The following is a 20952-nucleotide window of genomic DNA, read 5'->3' as shown; positions in this document are numbered from 1 at the left end:
ACATAGCAACACAGTTTCTGCGTCAAAAGCAATGGCTGTTAGCCATAACCGGCTAAACTCGGGGCACATAGTAGGGCCCTGGAAATGCCTTCTCCTCCCCTTACGTCACTAAATCTGGCAGAGCTCTGTATAGCCTAGCCCTGGCTGGCGACGGCTGTTAGACAGTCAATGAGGTTATTTTTCTGAGCACACGAACCCGCAACGGGAAAGCAGCTTCGGACCAGGAGCCGCCACCGGCGGCAGGGGGCGACAGAGTGTCTGAAGGCCCTTTACACTTTCGACAGCAATAACTCCCGCGGGAAACTGTGAGATCTGTTCCCATCAGCGAGCTATTGCGACCCCACCAAAAGGTGCACGGTCAGATGACTATCCGACTCCTTTGCTAGCGCTCTCACTAGTCTGACCCGCAATTGTACAAAACGCTGGGCAACGCACTCAGGCTTCAGCGTCATTAGTGGCTCGAATCCCGCACTGCCACTTTGTAACTGACTACCTTGTCCAATCACTAGTTTAATTCGCAGGGCAGCTATGAGGTTTAAGGGCATAACATATCTAAGTATTTATCCCATCTCAGTTAAGATACGAAAGATATCCATTTACTTCCCTTCTCCTGTTCATGTCAAGATGCTAAAGACAGGGGAGTTTGGGGAATGGGGATCAGACACAGATATGGAGGGTATAGCCAAGCCAGAAAAGCAAGGGATGGGCAGAGTTCAGTTAACCTGCAATTTCTTTAGAAATCGGCTGCATTTAAAGAAAATGCCCATGCTAATAATGTCACTCACTGGCCACAAGAAATTCCAGGCCACAATTTTCAGTCCTTGGAATTATGATGAACTCCTTCTGCCTAGCACCTATGCTCCTCACAGAGACTTCCTGACACCCAGTGCCCCCTGCCTAGATGCCAACATTTGTAAACTTGTAGTGAGCACTTATTGGATCCCAGGAATATCTCTTGTCACCTAATGTCCTGCCAGTGCCTAACACAGTGCCAGACACAGCGCATCCATGCTAATGCAGCAGGGAGACTTGGGGATATAAGGAACTATAAGGTACCTACAGAGAGGACTCCAGTGGTGGAACCAGGCACTGTGAGGGTGGAAGGCAGTGGCTTAGGACAAGGGGCTCTTCCATTCTTCTATCTCTCAGCCTGACTGAAAGGGCATTATTTCAATACTGCGGAAGCTTCTGCAGTTAATTAAGAAGAAAGCCTTTTTTCCTGGAGGGCAGAGGCCTTAGCCAGCTAGAGGGTGAGTCACAACGTAAAAGTTGGGCAGCAGAGGTGGTGCTAAAGTGGCAATGAATCAGTCCGAGATGGCAACAGAGATTACCTGAGTGATGAGAAGGCGGATGAGGGAGGACCTGTACTCCCTGGAGGATGCCTAGTCAGCTCCTAGCCCCCCTCCCCACGTCTCTGCCACCGGGCAGCTTTTTTAGAGGAAAAAAGTGAGTGGAAAACAGCTCTTCTAGGGCAGGGGTATTTGAGACAGGCTCCCAATCCTGTCATCGATTTACTTTGTGATCTCTGACAAGCCCTTTGGCCTCTCGGTGCTCCAGTTGTAAGGTAAGTGCTCAGTACTTTACCTGTGTTATTTCATACACACATATTTCTCTGTGGTGGTAGGAGGGTGACCATTTATTCCCCTACTTTGAGTGATATTCAGAGATTGACCTGCTCTCTAATACATCAAGCTATTTGTGTTACCAAGGCAATCGCTGTAATCCAAGCCACTAACTTGCCAGTTCTCTACCTAAATCAGTTCCCGATGCACTAAGGTTCAAATCATGGGGCCAGCTGCCTCCATCTTTTCTTTCATTTCATTTTCTTTAATCTTTTGTGACACACCCATCTCCTTAAACCAAGTATTTCCGTAGCATATCAGTCTTAAAAATTTTACCCTGAGACGCAAATACCACCAGAAAGATGTGCCCAGTATCAGCCCATTTCCACAGGGAGAAGGAACTGGCTGGGAGGGCCAGAAGGAAAGGCTGAAGAAAATCCAGAGAGGGTGGGGAAGAGAGGGAGAGCTGTTCCCTCCTATTCTCCCCTTCTCATGTTCTGGTCCACTAGAAAATATAAAGGATCAGAGAACCCGAGCCCATTTCCAACAGGAGGTGAGAGATTTTCTCCTTTAATAAAAGGAGAACTCATTTTGTACATTTAAATTACACTCCTAGGGTGTGTGTGTGTGTGTGTGTGTGTGTGTGTGTGTTAAGATTTAATTCCCAGGTGGGGAAAGGGAGGGGAGAAAGAGAAAGAGTATCCCAGTAGTAGTGATGGAGATGAGGTGGTGGTACTTGAATTTAAAAAGTGCCACCAATGTTGCTGCCCAAACCACAAGCTCTCTCTAAAGAGGACAAGAGACACTTGCCATTAGGCTTTTGGATTTCTTTTTAAATGTAGGCCTTACAGAGGCACTTCTCTAGGCTTTTGGAGAGTAAGGCCATGTCCTTTTCCTCCTTGACTATAGGTGTGTATGTCTGGAGGCAGCAGCTTCCCTCTAACCTTTTCTCTCGATCTAGACTTGGCTTTCTTCTCCTTTTCTATTGCTGGGCTCACCTAGTCTTTCCCATTATTGATTCTTCTTACTTCTTTCTTCAACATTCTTGTTCCTCTTAACAATAAGTTTTTCTGAATCCTTACTCAGCAAGCTAAGATCTGAGGATCCTGGATCATAGCTAGCCTGGGCAAGAAAGTCTATAAGGCTCATTTCCAATTAACCACCCAACATCCAAAAGTACAGGTGTGGCTCAAGTGCTAGAACACCAGCCTTGAGCAAAAAAGCCAATCTAGAAGTAGAGGCCTCATATTCAAGCCACAGTACCAGTACAAGAGAACAACAAACAAGAAGCAATAAGGCTTTCCCTTTGTCCATTTACTTGGTCAAAGAGGATAGCATAATGAATCACAAGAGGGAATAATTGCACATTTGAAGTCTCCCTTGTTTGAGACCTTGTATTTATACCCCCTGGTGCATCAAATTAGGATATGATAAATATCTTAGTCTAAAAAATAATATATTTGTCCTTTGTTAAATGGTGATTTGTATGCATGATTTGGTGGGCTGCAGAGTAGAACTTCTACTTTGGGAGAAGTTTTAGAAAAATGGCCTTCTGACTTCTTCTCCAGGCATTCAGACATGTGTAGAAGACAGAAAATGCAAAATGATGATGATAGTAGTGTGTGAGGGAGTGAAGACTGGAGGAGGCCACATAGATCGTTGTGGTCAGCTTTGTGAAGTTGGTTACTGTTTGCTCTTGCTGGTCATTGAACTTTGAACAAAATGACTTTTTGTCTCTGAATTTGTGAGGGGAGAGGCCTTGGTCTAGAGTGGGAAAAGGGGAGCAGAAAAAGTGTGGTGCTGAGGAGAGGTGCTTGTTCTTTGCACAGTCTTTGCATGCATAAGGCCAATAAAAGATGTTCCCTGCCCTGAAATGGCATAGAGTCAGAGCACAAGGGCAACAAAAAGTGTGCTGAGTTTGGATTCATGAGATCTATGTCTTTATGGTGGCTGTGACAGTAATGAGCACTAGGTACCTTCCTTTCTTCCTTCCTTCCTTCCTTCCTTCCTTTCTTCCTTCCTTCCTTCCTTTCTCTCTCTCTCTCTCTCTCTCTCTCTCTCTCTCTCTCTCTCTCTCTGTTTCTTTCTTTTGGTCCTGTCTTGGGGCCTGAACTCTGGACCTAGGCGCTGTCCCTCAGCTCTTCAGCTCAAGGCTAGCACTCTACCACTTGAGCCACAGACACACTTCCGGCCTTTTTCTTTTTGCTTCTGTGGTGCTGAGGAATTGAACCCAGGACCTCATGCATTCAAGGCAAGCACTCTACCACTGAGCCACCTTCCCAGCTCCACTAGGTACATTTCTTGACGATCTGAATATCCACTGCTGCTCTTCCTTCACCTGTAATGTGAAATGACCTGTGAACATGGCCAGGGAGGGGTCATTCAGAACACTTAAAAGAAAGGGTGAGGGCTAGGAAGGTGGCTCAGTGGTAGAGTGCTTGCCTTGCATGCATGAGGCCCTGTGTTCAATTCCTCAGTACCGCATCAAAAGAAAAAGTGGGAAGAAGCACTGTGGCTCAATTGGCAGTGCGCTAGCCTTGAGCTGAAGAGCTGAGGGATAGCGCCCAGGCCCAGAATTCAGACCCCATAGCTGACAAAAATAAAAAAGAAAGAAAAGGTGAGGTGAGCCTCATTTGAAAGAAAGATTGGTTTTGAATATACAGGAGAGATATTGTGGGGGTATGGTGAACAACTGTAGGCGTAACCCAGAGAATTCAGCAAACAGGTATGCATAAGGCTGCTGTGTAGAAAATTGCTATGAATCAGTCCTATCCCAACGTGGGAAAGGTGTATACAGCTTGGGGGAGTCTTCAAGACAGAGCAGAGCATTCACAGCAGCTAGTGTCAGGACTGGCCATGGCTGTATCACCAAACGGACAAGCAGCAGAAACGGAGAGTTGCCAAAAAGGTAGGACAAGGGTTGGAGACCACAGGCCTGAGTGTGTCCCACTGTGGGGGCAGGAGAGGGAGAGGAAGATCCTCTAAGTGGAGGCCCCCATATCAGGGAGAAAGACAGGAGGCCTGGGATGGGGGAACATGTTGCTCAGGCTTTCACATTGATGCATTAAACCTAGAGTTCACAGCTGAGATTGAATGCTTTGAAGCAAGGTTTTTTGTGTGATTTTTATTTTTTGCAAGCCATGGAACTTTGTTTCACTTTGTAGATTCTATGTTCCCATTAGCTCTATAAGGACAGGATGTACACAGCACAACCTAGCCTGAAAGCCCTGCACACCAGTGCTAACACCATTTGCTGAGGATAGCCCCAGAAAGCCCTCCCCCCACAGGGGCTCAGCTCAAGGCCAAGGGCCTGCAGATGGGCAGAGGCTTGCGTGGGACAAGAGAGGGAGATGGCCTCAAAATGTTCTCAGGAGGTCTGGGGACGTGTGGGAGGCACTGTCCCTTGAACTGATAGCAGCAGAAGCAAGATGCTGTGGCCTGGAGTTTGCCATGTCCCTTAGAATAATCAAGGACTCTGTATATGTGAGGGCTGTGGTCTCAATAGTGCTATTCTATAAACAAGATAATACTAAATTATGCCAGTTGTGATTCGGGCTTGGAGGTGCTGACTGAATTGCCCAAGGCCACCCAGCTGCCTAGTAACTAAGCAAGCCTGATTCCTGTTCTAGGGCTTTTGTTCACGACCCCATAGTCTAGCTAGTGGTCTTATTTTGAAGGAGGGTATTTAGATAGACATTGATATTTGAGAAGTATAGTTATTTGAATTTACTTCAAAAAGTAACGTTTGGATCATGAAAACTACAGGGAAAAATATCCAGCCCCTAAGTCCCTGTGACAACTGCTGAGACAAGATTTTGAAAAAGAAAACTGGCAGAAAATTGGATGCTTCTTGTGGAAGATATAATCAAAGACTAAGAGAAGTGAGTGGGTGGTGGGGGTCAAAGATAGAGGAAGAGCTCAGTAGATTCTGAGAATGTATTTATTCTGCAAGCTTCCTTGTCACAACCTTTGTCCACATGGTTTGGGGTAATGTTGCCATCGCTCTATTCTTTCTCATACTTATCTGTAGAAGCCATAGATGTAACCTGGATGGATTTGACAATTGGCGAATGGCCTTCCCTTCAATTCACACTCATTACCATCTTTTGTCTTTGTGTGTATGTTTAGATGTAAGTGTGCAGATGATGCTTGTGAGTGGGAATGTATATTTGTGTCTGAAAGGGAATGGCTTTGGGGGCAGGAGAAAGATTGACACCATAGGACAAATCAATAGAAATTTTCTGTGTGCATACTAAAATCCTACAGTTCAGTGAGGGTCTGCCCACTGTTGGTGGGGCTGGGGGAAATCATCACCTCTTAACACTCCTTAAAGAACACAAGCAAGGAAATACATTTAAAATACTATGGAGAAGGACAGCAGAATTCTGTTAGACTCATTGCGGTTTCTTGACAGTCCTTCAGTCGAATGACATTTATGTGACCTTCAACTAGGTTCTGAGATCCCAAGGGCAGGAACTGATGCCTCTCCCCTTTTCTTCACCATCCTGAGCATAGGTGACTTGTATATGGTGCTGAAGGTACAAAGCGATCATTGAACTCCTTTTGGAGGCTGGTTAGCTTTCTCCTACATTTTATACACTAGACAAATTCCCTTGGACCCCATAGCCAGCTGTCTTCATCTCCATCACCAGTGAAGAAACAATTCATCTTATCCCTCTGAAAGCCTGCTTTTGCCTATTTTCACTTTTTTTCCCCTGGGGCTTGAACTCAGGGCCTCAGTGCACTCCCTAAGATGGTTTTTGCACAAGGCTAGCACTCTACCATGTGAGCTACAGCTCCACTTCCAGCTTTTTTGGTAGTTTAGTAGAGAAAAGAGTCTAATAGACTTTCCTGCCTTGACTGGCTTTGAACTGTTATCCTCAGATCTCAGCCTCCTGAGTAGCTAGGATTACAGGCGTGGCTCCCCATTTTCACTTTTGAAAGCTACTGCCAAGGCACTCCTCAGCAGGGGCACTCTCTGTCTCATTTCAGACAGTATCCCTACTTTTATTTTTCCAGTCGTGGGGCCTGAACTCAGCTTGGGCGCTGTCCCTCAGCTCTTCTGCTGTCGATTAGTGCTCTACCACTTGAGCCTCAGTCCCACTTCCTGCTTTTTCTGCTTATGTGGTGCTGAAGAATCGAATCCAGGGCCTCATGCATGCAAGGCAAGCACTCTATCCCTACTTTTTTTTAAGAGCTGAAGACTGAATTCAGGGCCTTACACTTGCCAGGCAAGTACTCTTCCACTGAGCTAAACCCCCAACCCTGAGTATCATTTCCAAGTAGTTTTTTTGGGGGGGGGGTAATTCTTCACTTTTTGGCACAGCACTATTGATTTTAGAGAATTTTTTCATTCTACCCTTTCTTAAAATATTCCTAACAATTATACTAACAGGTGTTATAATTCTTATTTATAAGATCCTGGATCTGAGGCATGTAGAAATAAGCCTTCTTTCAAGTCATGTAGAAAATGGTTGTGAGAATTTACACTGAGATTCAAATCCCAGTTCTAATCTATATCTCAGGCTTTCTGGGATACCAGACTGTTAAGCTAGGGAGGTGCCTTTCCCCTCTGTTAGTTCCTCTCTACCACTTTTCACAGTAGTAGTATACATACATATATACATGCATACATACATACACACATACATATATACACACATATATACATATACACACATATATATGAATATTATATACATACATATGAATATTATATACATAGTTATCTTCTTTCTCTCTATCACTTCATTCCCATTCCCCAAGGAATTCCACAGAGTAGCATATATAATAATACCTCAAAAACAGTCCAGTTACTTCTTTAGAAAGGAAGATGCTAGTGTTGACTTGAATCTTCCGAGGCAGGAGATACTAATGATGACTACAAAGAAATGCCATGATTTTATGAGAAGGGTTATGTTTGGCCCAAGGATGGATAGAAATTGTTAGACTATTTGGACTTTGCCAGAAAACCATGCAGACATCCAGGTATAGAGAACAAATAAAGGTTTATTGCCAGGAAAGGGGCCGGCAAGACCCCTTCTCTCAAGAGAGAAGTGAGAAGAAGCACTGGCCATTGTCTGAGGTGACCTATATAGCCTAGGGGGTTTAGGAGGGGCTAGAAGGGGCTAAGAGGTGGAGACCCTGGTGCGGATGTGAGGGCCAGGGGCTTCATCATGGCAGACTAGGATGTATGGCTGCTGTCCAAATAGTAGAGAAGGGGCCCTGCAGCTGCTCAGACCTGAAGGTCACTCTAAGGGGCTCTTGCTACATTATATGGTGGTAGCTGCCCCAGAGAAGAGCCATCCCAAGGTAAAGGGGGTTGGAGGTTGACTGTTTATTGCCTTTGCTAAATGGGCCTAGTGTTGCTCAGGAAGGCAGCATGCTAAACTGTGGAGAGAGGTAGGAGTGTACTAAACTATGGGTAGGGAGCTCATTGGGCTCATGGGGATGGCATATCATGTTCCTGTATAACATTTTTTTGTTCAACTTTACTAAAGTAGAATCTCTCAAGATGCTTACTTTGTTGTTATCTATAAAAGGGAGGGTCAGGGGGAGGTAATCCCCATCCTACCTTCTTTCCAGGGGTTGTTGTAGGAATAAATTGGCATGATTCACTTATTCATGAATCACGAATAGCTGTTTTAATTATAAGTCCTTCTATTCTTTCTAATCCTGAGTTTAAAATCCCATGAGTCACCCAATGAACACTTACTGAACACCTACTGTGTGCTAGTCCACAGATAAAGGACATTAAGAAAGCTTTAGCGACAATGAAATGCACAATGCAAATTAGACATTTATTTTTTAAACTCCCCGTGATAGAAAATCTTGTTTTTCCCTCCTTCTTCCCCCACAATAGAAATAGCACCCAAAAGGGAAATTGGTGACACCTGTGGCACTGCTGGTGCTGTCAGTACTCTTATGGACCCTTTCATGTGTTGCAGATAATTGAATATTTACGTCTTGTTTTATTTGACGTTATGTCACCTTGTTTACACTATGATCTGGGATGATTATCACACAAACATTGCCTTTCACCACCCTGAGACCGAGTTTTTTTTTTAGTCAATAAAATTTGGAAAAGATATCCCATGTCCAATAGAATGACGATTGTACTTAATTTACAAAGATGTAAATTTGTGGTGGCTGACTGCCTTCGGATATGACCTCCCCTGGCTTTATGGAATTAAGCTTTGACTGTGTGTGCATTCTTTTGATTTCACTATGTGGCAATGCAGAATCTTGCAGATATTATGAACACAGGAAGATAAGGCAGTAGAAAATGCCTTGAGATTGAGAACTAGGTTTTTGTCTAGGCTTTGTTGTCAAATTGCTGTGTGGCCTTGGGAAAAGCATTGTACCTTTCTGAACTTCAGCTTTTCTGTACTATACCTTGGAGATTTTGAACTGTGTGGTGGTTAAGAACCACTCTGATGTTCTTCGTAATTCCTGGGGCAGATTTTCTTTGAAGCCAGGGCTTCTCTCAAAATGTTTTAACAGTACTTCCTCCAGTTTATGAGCTTCTGCTGTGTGGCATGACGGGCTGACTCTAGTTATTGAAGAATGCCGTCCCCCAATTTAATTATCTCGGGGCATCACCACTGCAAAGGATGAAATGAGTCATTTTGTTCAGGGCATCTGCAGCCTTTGCTGAAATGGAGGTTATGGGATAACAACTTAAAGGCTAACTCATTAATGCTCAGAGATGAATGAGGTAATGTGTCAGCAGACCAAATTGGCGCCCAAATGTTTTCATCTAGCGCCCTAGATCTCTGTCCCACATTGTGATGTATTAACGGGGATGTCTTTATCCATTGTCACTGCCTACAGACCTGAATCACGTGCACGCATACCCTCTAGGCTCCCATCCCCAAGCTACTATGAATTTCTTAACTCCTAGGTACTCTCAGTATCTAGAAGCAAAATTCTGCAGAGGCCATAAAGTGGCTAATACATAAGGATTCCAACCAAGGCATCAGTGTACTCCCTGCTTCCCCTCCCCCCCTCTCTCAGGTGCTTACTACTGAGCCTTGCACCAATGCTAACTATTTGATGAGGGCAGTGGAGGAAATTGTGCCTCCAGATTGTGAATGTTGTGGATTTATGCCTAGCTGAGAGCATTTTTGTCCTCATAATTTGAAGTGGGTGACCTTTCTAATGTTAATTTGTTTCTCTGTCTGTGCCATGCATTCAGGAGGACATGAAGAATGTACTTGATGCCACCCAAGGGTGTTTCTTCTTTTTTGTATGACTTGAAACATGGTTTAGGTGTCCTTCTGACTGTGTTCAAATACTCCTGCTTGATATCCATGTGTTCCTTTTCTAGTAACAATGTTAAAAAGAATGATTTGAAAGAGAAATTGATTTACTCATCTAAATAGTAACATATGAAATATTGAATTATGAAGCTAGCTTTTGCTAATTTCATAAAATGATTTAAAAATTACCCCCAATGAAATTCAAGAGTGAACAACTGTCTATTGTTAATAGTTCACTAAATCTTCTTGCTTGCCTAATTTAATTAAAATTTTGTAGAAATTGAACAGAGTAGGTTGTTCCATACTTTTGACACAGATTTTGAATTTATGTAATCACTTTTTTGTGTGTGCCAGTCTTAGGGCTTGAACTCAGGATCTCCCACTTTCAATTAGCTTTTTGTTCAAGGTTGGCACTCTGCCACTTGAGCCACCGCTCCCCTTCCAGCTTTTTGCTGGCCAATTGAAGATCGAGTGTCTTACTCTCAGATTTCTTTTCTCGAGCTGGCATTGAACCAGGATCCTCAGATCTCAGCATCCTGAGTAACTAGGAATACATGCATCTGGCATCTGATAAAATTACGTTGAAAGCTAAAACGTACTAATAACCCCAGGCCTTGCAGTATTAAGTTATTTATTAAAACCACTGCTACTTATTACATATGCATTATTCATTCACTTCTCACACAACAGAAGTGTGTGCTATGATATTTCTCTATTTTACAGAGTAGGCCGAGACTCAGAGAATTCAGCTGAGAAGTCATCAGGTTTGGCTTTGAACTCAGTGTTCACTGCAAAGAGTTGCCTGAAGAAATTCTTTGGCCAATGTGTTTTTAGATTGAAGTTGTGCTGGTTTGCTTTCTCATTCCTCCTGGAGGATATTTTACATGCGTGGGCACTTCAGCCTAGTGCCATATAATTCTGAGGAACATGGGAAGACACTGACCCAACAGAGATCTCATAGCCCTGCATGCCTTGTGCTGAGTCTTCTTTTGCATTGTTTATAAAGTTAGGCCCAAGGACAAGTACACTTCTCAAATCTCTGCTTTTTCACCCATCTCCATGTTACCAATTTGTTTCTTGGCTAGGCACACTGATCTTGCCAGCTTTGCTTCTGTCTGTGTCCTCCTGCTGCTTTGACTGAGCCCAAGGCAAGCAAGGCAGTATCAGTTTTGCTGGCAAAACTGTAGCATATGACTGCTCTTAAGTTTAGCCCTGTGTCTGCAAGCAGAGAGGCAATGACAAACGGTTTATTCTAAGGCCTTTGATTTCCTTCAGAATTGTAAGCATCTAGGCTGACTCATCTCTCAAAGGTCTCTCTCTTTCTCTCTTTCTATTCTTTATGGGCTAGTGTTGCTTTGAGCTTTTATTGTTTGTTCATACTTTATGGGGGGGGGGCTGATTCTCAGCTCTCCTCTTCGGGCAACTAGATCTGGTAAGCAAGAAAATATATAGCTGACATTCCAAGATAGGTACAAATTGTCTGGGTTGTAGCAAAGGGAAAGGGACAGTGATATTAGAAAAATTAAGCATCTACCACCTTTCTGTCAAAAACACATTATCTGATCTTTGAAATTTAAGCCCCTCTCCAACTAAATCACAGAACATAAGTGCAAAATTCCATGTGGAAAGAAAGTTCAGAAAAGTGGTACATGGTTATTTCCTCTTTTGACAAAAGGTTTGTTTCCCTATGTCCCAAATTATCTTTTCTGTCAGAAACCAGCACACACACATTTATCCAAACCAGAAGCTTGAGAGCTATCCTAAATTCTTTCTTTTTCATCACAATTATTTTCCCCTACTTCCTATCATTTCTATTCAGTGACCTGACTTGTATCAGTATGCCTTGCCTCTTGGCTGATCTACCTGCTTCAGGCTTTCTGTCCAAACTAGATTTTCATGACTGATTTTTCCAAGGCACAACTCTGTCATTCCCTGCCTGAAATCCTACATTAGCTCTGTGTTGTCTTCAGAAGGTCCAACTCTTTCACGTGGCTTATTGGACCATTCATGATTTCATCTCTGCCCATTCATATTTTTATCTCCTCCAATTCATTTATATTGCTTCAAGAGGATGACAACCTCTCTTCCTTTTCTTTCTCTCTGCACAAGCTGCCACTTCTCTCCCTCCTCCTCTCCCTTCTTCCTTCTCTTTCTCTCTCTCAACTGTCTCTCCTCTCTGTCTCCAGGCAGACTTAAATGTTTCTCTTTTCTGCTCTTACAGTACTTTGTTTATATCTAGGCCTACTGACTTATCACAGGCTTTGGTAAATTGTTACTAACTTGTGTATCTCCTTTACTACCCTGTAAAAAAAAATCTATCAATACAGAACCCCCCTTTAAATTAGTGGCTGAAAGAACAAATGGGGAACAGAAAATGTGCAGGAAAGGATGCTATGTAGGGTGTATATGGGGGGGATCCCTCACTGGGCAACCTGTGATGACCATGGAAAAGACCAGATAAAACTGCCTTGCCATTACAGTGAAACAGACTTCCCTTTGCTCACTAATTCTCACTAGAAATGGTCAAGAGATGATATCTGTTTGTTTTGGTACAAGTTGGTTGTTTTATGAAATCTAATTCAATGAGGATGCAATGCTTTTTGATAAAGCAAAAGCAAAAAGCAAATAACATACTACCACTTAATACAGAGGTTGTTAGCATTTGCATGGATTTCCCCTCAATCTTTTATTTATATATGTATGCTTTCTTCACATAGTTGTAATTACAAGTCAATTCCATTTTGTATGTCTTGTCAAAAAGCACTTTGTAAACATTATTAGTGACTGTATAATTTTCCATACTATGTGCATTACCTAATTTATGTAATTAACTTCATTGCTAGGCTAGCTTTTTACCCCTTTACTTTTTACTGTTATGGTTCATGTGATTTTTTTTTTTCTGTCTGTAGGAAGACATCATTAGGATAGATTCCTAGAAGGGGAATTACTGGGTCAGAGGACTTGTGGAGGACTTGTCTGTAGATCCATATGTGCAGTTTGTGTTTGGGAAGACTTACATAAATTTACAAAAAAACCTCCCAAAATCAAAAACAAAAACAAATCCCCCAAACAAACAACTGAAACCGTCTTTTTTAACCCAGATCATGTTGAATATCATCATGAAAAAAAAATACCAACGGACACAAATCTCAACCAGTCTTCTAGTTAATTAGTAGAAAATAGTGTTTTATTCTTGTCTGAAAGTGTTTTTTTTAAATTGGAAGGTTTGTTTTTCTTTTATCTTTTTCCCCCTTTTTTCATAATTAGGTTTCCTCTTTTCTGGACTATCTGTTCAGAGCTGATTTTTTTAAGTTGAATTTTTTTTTAAAGAAGCTACCAGAGGCAGCTCTGCTTGAGGGTGAAGCCACCTCCCAGTTTTCCCTCCCCTTCTACCCCCCATAGTTCCCTCCACCAGGTCCAGTGACAATTGGATGATGCAGCCCTGATAATCATGCGGCTCCAGAATGGGTGGCTGCATTCCTTTTCTGAAGGAAGCAAGGACATGGTGTCCCAGAATCATGCCCCCTTTACTGTTGTTGTCTGCCTTAATTTTTTTAGTGAGTGTGCTGGGAGGAGCCCCAAGGCACAACTCGGACTGCCGGACAAAGATGGTATCAATACACAGCCTCTCTGAGCTGGAGCGTCTGAAGCTGGAAGAGGCTGCTTACCACGAACTCGTGGCCAGACATTTCCTCTCTGAATTCAAACCGGACAGAGGTGAGCTATACCCCGGAGTGTGGCGTCCTCGCCTTCGGGCGAGTAGACCCCCCGGGAGGGACGGGACAGGTTAGGGGATCCAGGAAAGGGTAAAAGGGGCTCAAGCCCCGACTCAGACCTAGTCCGATCTCCACGCGCTTGGGGGGGGGGGACCGAGAAAGCGAGAGTTGAAGGCTGTTGAATTGCAAAAGAGGAAAAAAAATTAGTTCCCCTCGGTCGAAGTCTGAAGGGTTAAGGGGGGCATTAAGACCGGCAAATGTCAGGGACAGACAAGTGGACAGCGGACGGGTGGAGAGATAGGCGCACCAGGTGCCGTGTGAAAATCGGGACGAGCGCGACGGAGACGCACAGGGACACTCTTGAGAGAGGACTGGGACCGACAGAGATTGATGACACAGAGAGAGAGCGAGAGCGAGAGCGAGCGAGCGAGCGAGAGAGATAGAGACGGTGAGAGAGATGCGCGCCAAGCCAGCAAAGAGCGGGAGGGCGGTGCGGGCACGGGGTTTGGCGGCGGGAGGTGCGCAGTGAGCGCTACCTACTTGGACTGGCTGCGGCGAACCCGGGGGGACGCGGCTCCGAGTTCGAGCGCATCAAGGGATCTCAGGGGTATGCGGGTCGATTTGGCTGCAGAGTCAAGGGGAGGTGGGAGGGGGTTCGCGCGGACTGAGGGGAGCCCCCAGTAGGACTGGAAAGTGCAGAGTGGGGGGCTGGGGGGCTGCAGGTTTGCTAGGTGCGCACCACTGGCGCAGCCTAAAGTGAGTGAAGCAAAGGGTGCGGAGACCCCGCCGGGCAGCCACGGTGGCTGCGGGATTTGGAGCGAGGGGCGTAGGGGGGGGCGGAGAGTGAGGTGTCGCTGCTGTTCCCACCGCAGCGTGAGGAGCCGACGGCAACCTGAGCGTGAGCGCGCGCCCGCAGTAACTTGGCGACCCTTACCCACGGTGGCGCTGCAGGCAGAGCCCCTCCCCTCGCCTGTTGCATGATTCGGACGCCTCAGAGCCCCTGAAATTGTTTTAAGTGTTCGGTTGAGACTACTGGTGCGCAGAGAGATGCGCTCCCAGCGCCTTAGACTGGTTTGGTTCAATTCTTGGTATCTTACATATGTTCTATAGATAGGATCGGCTCTGTAGTCAGACGGGGAAACTGAGTCTGGGAGAGAAAATGCATTTCCCCCTTCGCTCCACCGGGTGAGCGCGGAGCCCCCCCCACCTTCTCGCCCACGCTGCAGATTAATGCATCACGATGTTTTCATCACTTATCAAGGGTTATTGGTGTGCGAGTGTGCGTGTCTTTTCTTTCTGCTTTGTAGCTGAGCCCACAGACCGTCCAAAAACCTTGGAGAAGTTGCTTCTGATTTTGAGAGGACAAGAAAGGGGTAAGGGGCTGTTTTGCTGGATTTTTTTTTAGGAAAGGACTAGAATGATGACACCCCCCTTCCCCCTCCCCCCCCCCATTGCGTAGGATGCTCCTGGTTAGTGGAGATTGGGCGGTGCCCAATGCCCCTGAAGTCACTCCCCTCTCTCCCAGAAACCCCTCAGGGGGTGTTAGCAGGAAGTGGCGCAGTTAGCTAAAAGCGCAGTGGGGGCGGTCCTCTCAGACGTGCCTGAGCCTTCCTGGGGGACCCATCCCAGACAGATAGGAGTGAAGACATCTCTCTCATCGCTTCTGGCAGAACTTAAGGCAGGGGATCTTGAGCCCCGTCGGGGTAGTGGAGTAGAGCTGAATCCTTTGCCTAATCACTGCAGAGGGTCTTTGGGACTTGCTCCACATAGGAGGGGCGCTGTGGGTCTGGAGGGGTGACGTGACTGCGGGTGGCTGTTTAGAGGGAGTGCGATAGCCCCTCCAATTTCTTTCTGATTCTAGCGCTGCGGGGTTTTGACGGTTCTCTCTTCTTTCTCTGGCTTCTCCTCGGTAGCTCTGAAAACCTTTGGCATTCGCCTGGAAGAGGTGCTGGTGAATGAGCTTACCCGCCGCAAGCTGCTGGAATTGACAGCCATGGCGCAGAATGAAGAGACCACCAGCGCGCCTGCAGGCCCTCGTCGTCGTCGTCGGGGAAACGTGATGCAAAGATTATTTGGACGCATCAGGCGCTTCTTCCGTCGCAGACGGAATACGCCCACCTTGCCCCCGGAGTTCACCCGCCGTGGGCGTCGAGTGAGTTAAAACCTTCTAGGGGTCAGTGAGAGATTCTTTCTGAAGATGTGCAATAATGTCAGGAGACAGGGAGGGTGTCGGCATGTGTCCTCATGGGGCGGGGGAGGGGAGGGGACCAAGACATGTTGGAATGGTGGGCTTCTTAGTGTCGTCTTATGCTCCTTAGATTCCAAGGGACCTTCCTCTCTTCTGTGTAAAACCCTTTGGGCTTCTCCACAGGGTGCGGTATGTTTGGAGAGCCTGGCTGAGCTGGAGGATGGGGCCTTGCTGCTGCAGACCCTGCAGCTCTCCAAGGCTTCATTTCCCATTGGCCAGCGACTTCTGGCATGCAAAGAGAAGATGGGCCTCAATCCTATTGCGAAGCAAATCCCACAGGTGGTTGAGGCTTGCTGCAAATTCATTGAGGAACATGGTAAGGGAGCCACAACTGGTTAAATTAAAGGGAAAGGAGGGGATGTTGAAAGATAAGAGAAAGGTGGTAGGGATGAAAGGTTTGGTTAACAGTCCTCGGATACCAATGGAGTTAGGGATGCATCTCCTTAGGGGTACAGGGGAAATGCCCTAGGAAAATGCCTCAGAAATGCATAGGATCCTCTGGTCTTTTCTTTCAGGTTCAAAGACATTAGGGATTTTCACTGCTGAACATTCCTTGCAGCGAGTGCTGGAGGTAAACTGACTATCTGTACATGTTCCTTGAGTAACCAAAAAACAGAGGTGGGTCCTTCCTTATAAACCTGAAGGTAATGTTATGAGCAGTGTGTATAGGGGAAGCAAGGTCTTCTTTTAAGCTCCCCAGACACACCATCTTGCCAGCTACCTCTACTCAAGCCTAGGCCTTATTGAAGGAATGACCAAAATGGAGATTTCATGGTGGGAAGGGCAAACAGTTCACATCTTCTCTTCTTTTTTTTAGCTCCGTGAGGAATTTGAACAAGGTATGGACATAGTACTGGATGACAATCAAAATGTACATGATGTGGCTGCCCTGTTGAAGGGTTTTTTATGTGACATGAAGGACTCCTTGCTGCCAGATGATCTGCACATGTCTTTTCTTCTGACAGCAAGTGAGTGTTCTGCACAATCTTCTTGCACATTGAGAGGAAATAGCATAGATATCTAGAGGGTCTATTGTCAGCTCAGGTTGCAAGATCTAAGATACCCCCAGTAAAAACACAGACAGTCCAACCCCCCAAAAAAGAAAAATGGTAAAGATAAAACATCTCTCTAGTTGAAAATAATCATTTTATCATTTCATAATTACCATAAAAGTTTTAATAAAAACATTCTCTGGATTACTTTTGATATTCCTTGATGTTCCTTTAATTTTATGGATTGGAAATTCCAGCTTCAGTCATGTACACTTCGGATAGTAGTGGGGGTGGGGGTTCTTCTTGCTTCAAAGTCTCCTAAAGTCAAATGTTCTAGAAGCAAGCAAAGATAAATTGCTTAGGTACCTTTTCCATAGCTAATAAGAGTTTTGAAGCAGGAACTTGTTTCCTTAACATGAAGCCACTACCCCTCTGAGCCATCCTTATTTTCCTTCTCTAGCTCTGAAACCAGAGGATCAGCTTTCTGCCTTGCAGCTGTTGGTTTACTTGATGCCACCTTGCAACAGTGACACTCTGGAGTGTCTGCTGAAGGCCTTGCATAAAATCACTGAAAACTGCGAGGATTCCATTGGCCTTGATGGAAGCTTGGTAAAAAAAAAAATACATGGGAAATAGTAGTGAAAACTTCAGTAGGGGACCTGTGAGGGAGAATATAAGCCAGTATATGGGATGGGTAGGATAAAGAAAAATTCAAGAGAAGTAAAAGACACACATCTATTGTACAACTTTCAATATTATCTCAAGGTTGATTACTTTCTGTCTTCTTTTATCTAGGTTCCAGGCAATCGCATGACTTCTAACAACTTGGCCTTGGTGTTTGGATCTGCTCTTCTAAAAAAGGGCAAGTTTGGCAAGAGAGAAGCCAGGAAAACAAAGCTGGGAATTGACCACTATGTTGCTTCTGTCAATGTGGTCCGTGCCATGATTGATAACTGGGATGTCTTGTTCCAGGCAAGTGGGATTTTTGGGTACATTTGTTTTACACTCTTCTTTTGTTCATAAGGTAAGGGAGAGTTGCACGAAGGTAACCTGAACAAGTAGCTTCTAATTTCCCCACTCCAGAAATTCTTCTTTGCTTAGCGGTCACGTCACAGATGAGTATAAATGAAAGGGCTCTGTGAAATAAAAAAAATGTTAATTTTACCCTCAGGTGCCACCTCATATTCAAAAGCAGGTTGAGAAGCGCATGGGGAAGTCCAGTCCTGAAGCCCTGGACTTTATCAGACGCAGGAATTTGAGGAAGATCCAGTGCGTATTTTTTCTATTTATTTATGCATAGTCCAAAGTACATTCTCCTATGAGGGTTGATGTTAATAATTCCAGGTATGAACTGATGTACCTTTTCAAACACTTTCCTATTCAGGAGTGCACGCATAAAGATGGAAGAGGATGCTTTGGTGTCTGATCCAGTGGAAAACTCTGCTGAAGCTGAGGCTGCTATTCTTGCCCAAAGCATGCCTTTTGATGAAGGTAAGTTCCCTACTGAGAGTCAGGCCCCTGCTGAAAGTCATATCTTTCCAGAGGATCAGATCTTTGCTGAAGATGAGCCCCTTGAAGAAGATAAGTCCTCTGAGAGAGAGAGAGAGAGAGAGATAGCCAATGAAGAACTGGTATTTGAACATCTCAGTAAAGGAAGTCGTGTGGGAAACTTCAAGGTTATGAGTTCCTTAAATAACCTTGATATTCAAGGTCCACATTCTGAGGGCATATCAGAGCTTGATGACTATGATGCTAATGATAACCCCCTGAATTTTGACAATCTTCCTTCCCTTGAGAATATTCCAGAACCTGATTATGTAATTGCAAATCTCATTTGACAGCCCAGAATTTCACTCAATGTCTTATTTTTATATGGTTTCAGGTCCTGAAGAAGCACCAGATTCACCAGAAGCTGTGAATGCTGGAGAAAACCTGAACCCTGACTTTGAGGATGAACCGGATTTTGAAGATTACCAAAATTTTGACCTGGCAGAAGTTCCCTATCTTGATGTTGTCCCTAACAATGAAGATGCTTCGGATGCTGATGAAATACCAGGTAATGAAGAAGCCCCCAGTATTAATGAAATTCCAGACAATATAGATGCCTCTGATAATGATGAACCCCAGGATTCTGAAGAAAATCCCAGTATTGACGAGATCCTAGCTGCTGGTGAGGTCCCAAATCATGAAGAGATTCCAGTGCCTGAACCATCTCCAGAGGTCAATGGAGTTTTAGACTCTGAAGATGACCTTGATTTTGAAGCAGTCCCAGCTCTTCATGTGGTCCCAAGTCCTGAAGAAGCCCCACCAGGACATGCAATCCCAAATCATGAAGAATCCCCAGAGATAAATGGACTCTCACACTCTGAGGATGATCCCAGTCTTGACGAGTTGCCAGTTTTTGCTGGCATTCCAAATGGTGAAGAAACTTCAGATGCTGAAGAAATCCCAAATCATGAAGAATCTCCAGAAGTCTTTGGAAGTGTGGCCTCTGAAGAAGACCCCAACCCTGAAGAGGTCCCGGCTCTTCATGTGATCACAAGTCCCGAAGCACTATCTGATTTTGATGAAATTACAGGTCAGGAAGAGCCATCAGAGGTGGGTGAATCCCAAAACAATGAAGAATCCTTTGATGAGGAAGAAATACCAGAACCTGAAGAAGATTCTGCTTCTGATGTCACTGACAACGAAGCCTCTGAAGAAAGTTTAAATCCTGAGAAAGATGCAGTTCTCAGTGTGGTGCCTGATTCTGAGAATTCTCCAATTCACAATGAACTTCCAGAATCTCACAAATACCAAGCTGATGCTTACGAAGAAGATGAAGTCGGCACGGTGGCTCCAGAGACTGAAGAGGTCTCCATTCTCAGTACAATTCCAGACCCTGTGCAAGAGCTTGCTGTCCATCTTGAAGAAGTCCTGAATGTGGGAGAAGTTCCAGTGCCTGATGATCTTGATCCTAAGCAAGTTCAGAATCAAAAGGCATCCCGGCCCCAGAAAGAAGATGTAGATATTGCACGTCCTGAAGACATCACTCTCCTTAAGAACAAATCTCAGGCTGACCACATTATAAAGTACAAGTCCTCCTCAAAGTCATTGAAGGGTGATATCTGTTTTCTCCCCTCCATGAAGTGTTGTAAGCTTCCTGCTCCAACTTTGTTACTCATTTTCTTGGTAAAACTAGTTAGGGTACTTGTGGGGTGGTGGTGGTTGTTAGGAGGTCATCATATTCCCCATATTCTGGGTGGTGTTGTCCATTTTCTTTGAGCATGGGGTGCTACCTCACTCTTTCTGTTCCCTAACCCAGTTCTTTTTCTACCTGCTACAGTGATCCTAGATTTAAAGATCTGTGTCTTTATTGTCGGGCTGCTATTTTCTTATATAGCAAATGGAGATAATCATTCTTTTCCTACTTTTTTGTCTCATACTGTATTTGAAACTCAAATCTAAGTCTTAGTGCCTTGGTGCTATGCGAAGTGTGACATGTAGAAACATAAGAAGTTAACATTATTACTATTTTCCAGGTTCCTCTGAGGAGCCCGCTGTGCCTCCCGGCACTGCCCGTTCCCATGACGATGAGGAAGGAGCGGGTAACCCTCCCATTCCGGAGCAAGACCGCCCATTGCTCCGTGTGCCCCGGGAGAAGGAGGCCAAAACTGGCATCGGCTACTTCTTTCCTTAGATGTTTTTCCTCTATAAGGTGCCGGACAGGGGAAAAGGGTGGGGGTAGACCTGGGATGTCACAGGAAACATTAAGGAGAACCCTGAGGATAAAGATCTGTGGGAAAGAAGGAGTTCCACCTGATGGCTCGGGTCAGGATGAGAATTCCAAATACACTGCCAGCCCCTTCACTGGGAATGCTTGGTCTCTTCAGCTGGTAAAAGCAGAGATGTTTCTGTGTCATGCCCAGGCTCCCTGGTGCTACCTTGCCTTCTCTTTTACCCCTGATCCTGGCTTTCCCTAACAACAGCCCTTCCTTTAATTGATGTTCCATTTGTGGTAAACACCCGTCCCAGAGAAGCTCACAAATCTCGAGGTGCTTTCCCTCCCCCAAAGGGGATTGCATGTTTTTCCTCACTTTCCTACCCTCCTTCAAGAGCTCAACTGGAAAGGCCCTCAAGAGGCATGCTAGAACGTTAGGTCAGCCTACTGACTGCTGACAAACAATTAATGCT

General features: G+C 44.9%; 1 protein-coding gene across 2 annotated transcripts in view; it reads left to right on the top strand.

The window, feature by feature from the left end:
- The window catches only part of Arhgap36 (Rho GTPase activating protein 36), a 30619-nt gene extending 10161 nt beyond the window's left edge, over window positions 1-20458 (top strand). Inside the window, exons 2-12 of one of the 2 annotated variants that reach the window (XM_013018119.1) lie at window positions 13382-13540; window positions 14847-14912; window positions 15453-15691; window positions 15911-16103; window positions 16303-16358; window positions 16605-16755; window positions 17240-17388; window positions 17575-17751; window positions 17951-18048; window positions 18164-18270; window positions 20301-20458. In XM_013018119.1, coding sequence (XP_012873573.1) covers window positions 13382-13540; window positions 14847-14912; window positions 15453-15691; window positions 15911-16103; window positions 16303-16358; window positions 16605-16755; window positions 17240-17388; window positions 17575-17751; window positions 17951-18048; window positions 18164-18270; window positions 20301-20458 — 1553 coding nt within the window. Of the gene's footprint in view, window positions 1-13287; window positions 13541-14846; window positions 14913-15452; window positions 15692-15910; window positions 16104-16302; window positions 16359-16604; window positions 16756-17239; window positions 17389-17574; window positions 17752-17950; window positions 18049-18163; window positions 18271-20300 lie in introns of those variants that run through there. The other variant, XM_013018118.1, reaches the window with a different exon arrangement.
- The last annotated feature ends 494 nt before the right edge of the window (window positions 20459-20952 follow it).

The sequence above is a fragment of the Dipodomys ordii genome, unplaced genomic scaffold, assembly GCF_000151885.1.
Source record: "Dipodomys ordii isolate 6190 unplaced genomic scaffold, Dord_2.0 Scaffold38, whole genome shotgun sequence".
NCBI classification, from domain to species: Eukaryota; Metazoa; Chordata; class Mammalia; order Rodentia; family Heteromyidae; genus Dipodomys; species Dipodomys ordii.
Note: the sequence above shows the minus strand (reverse complement) of the source record. Positions and strands in the feature narration are given on the sequence as shown.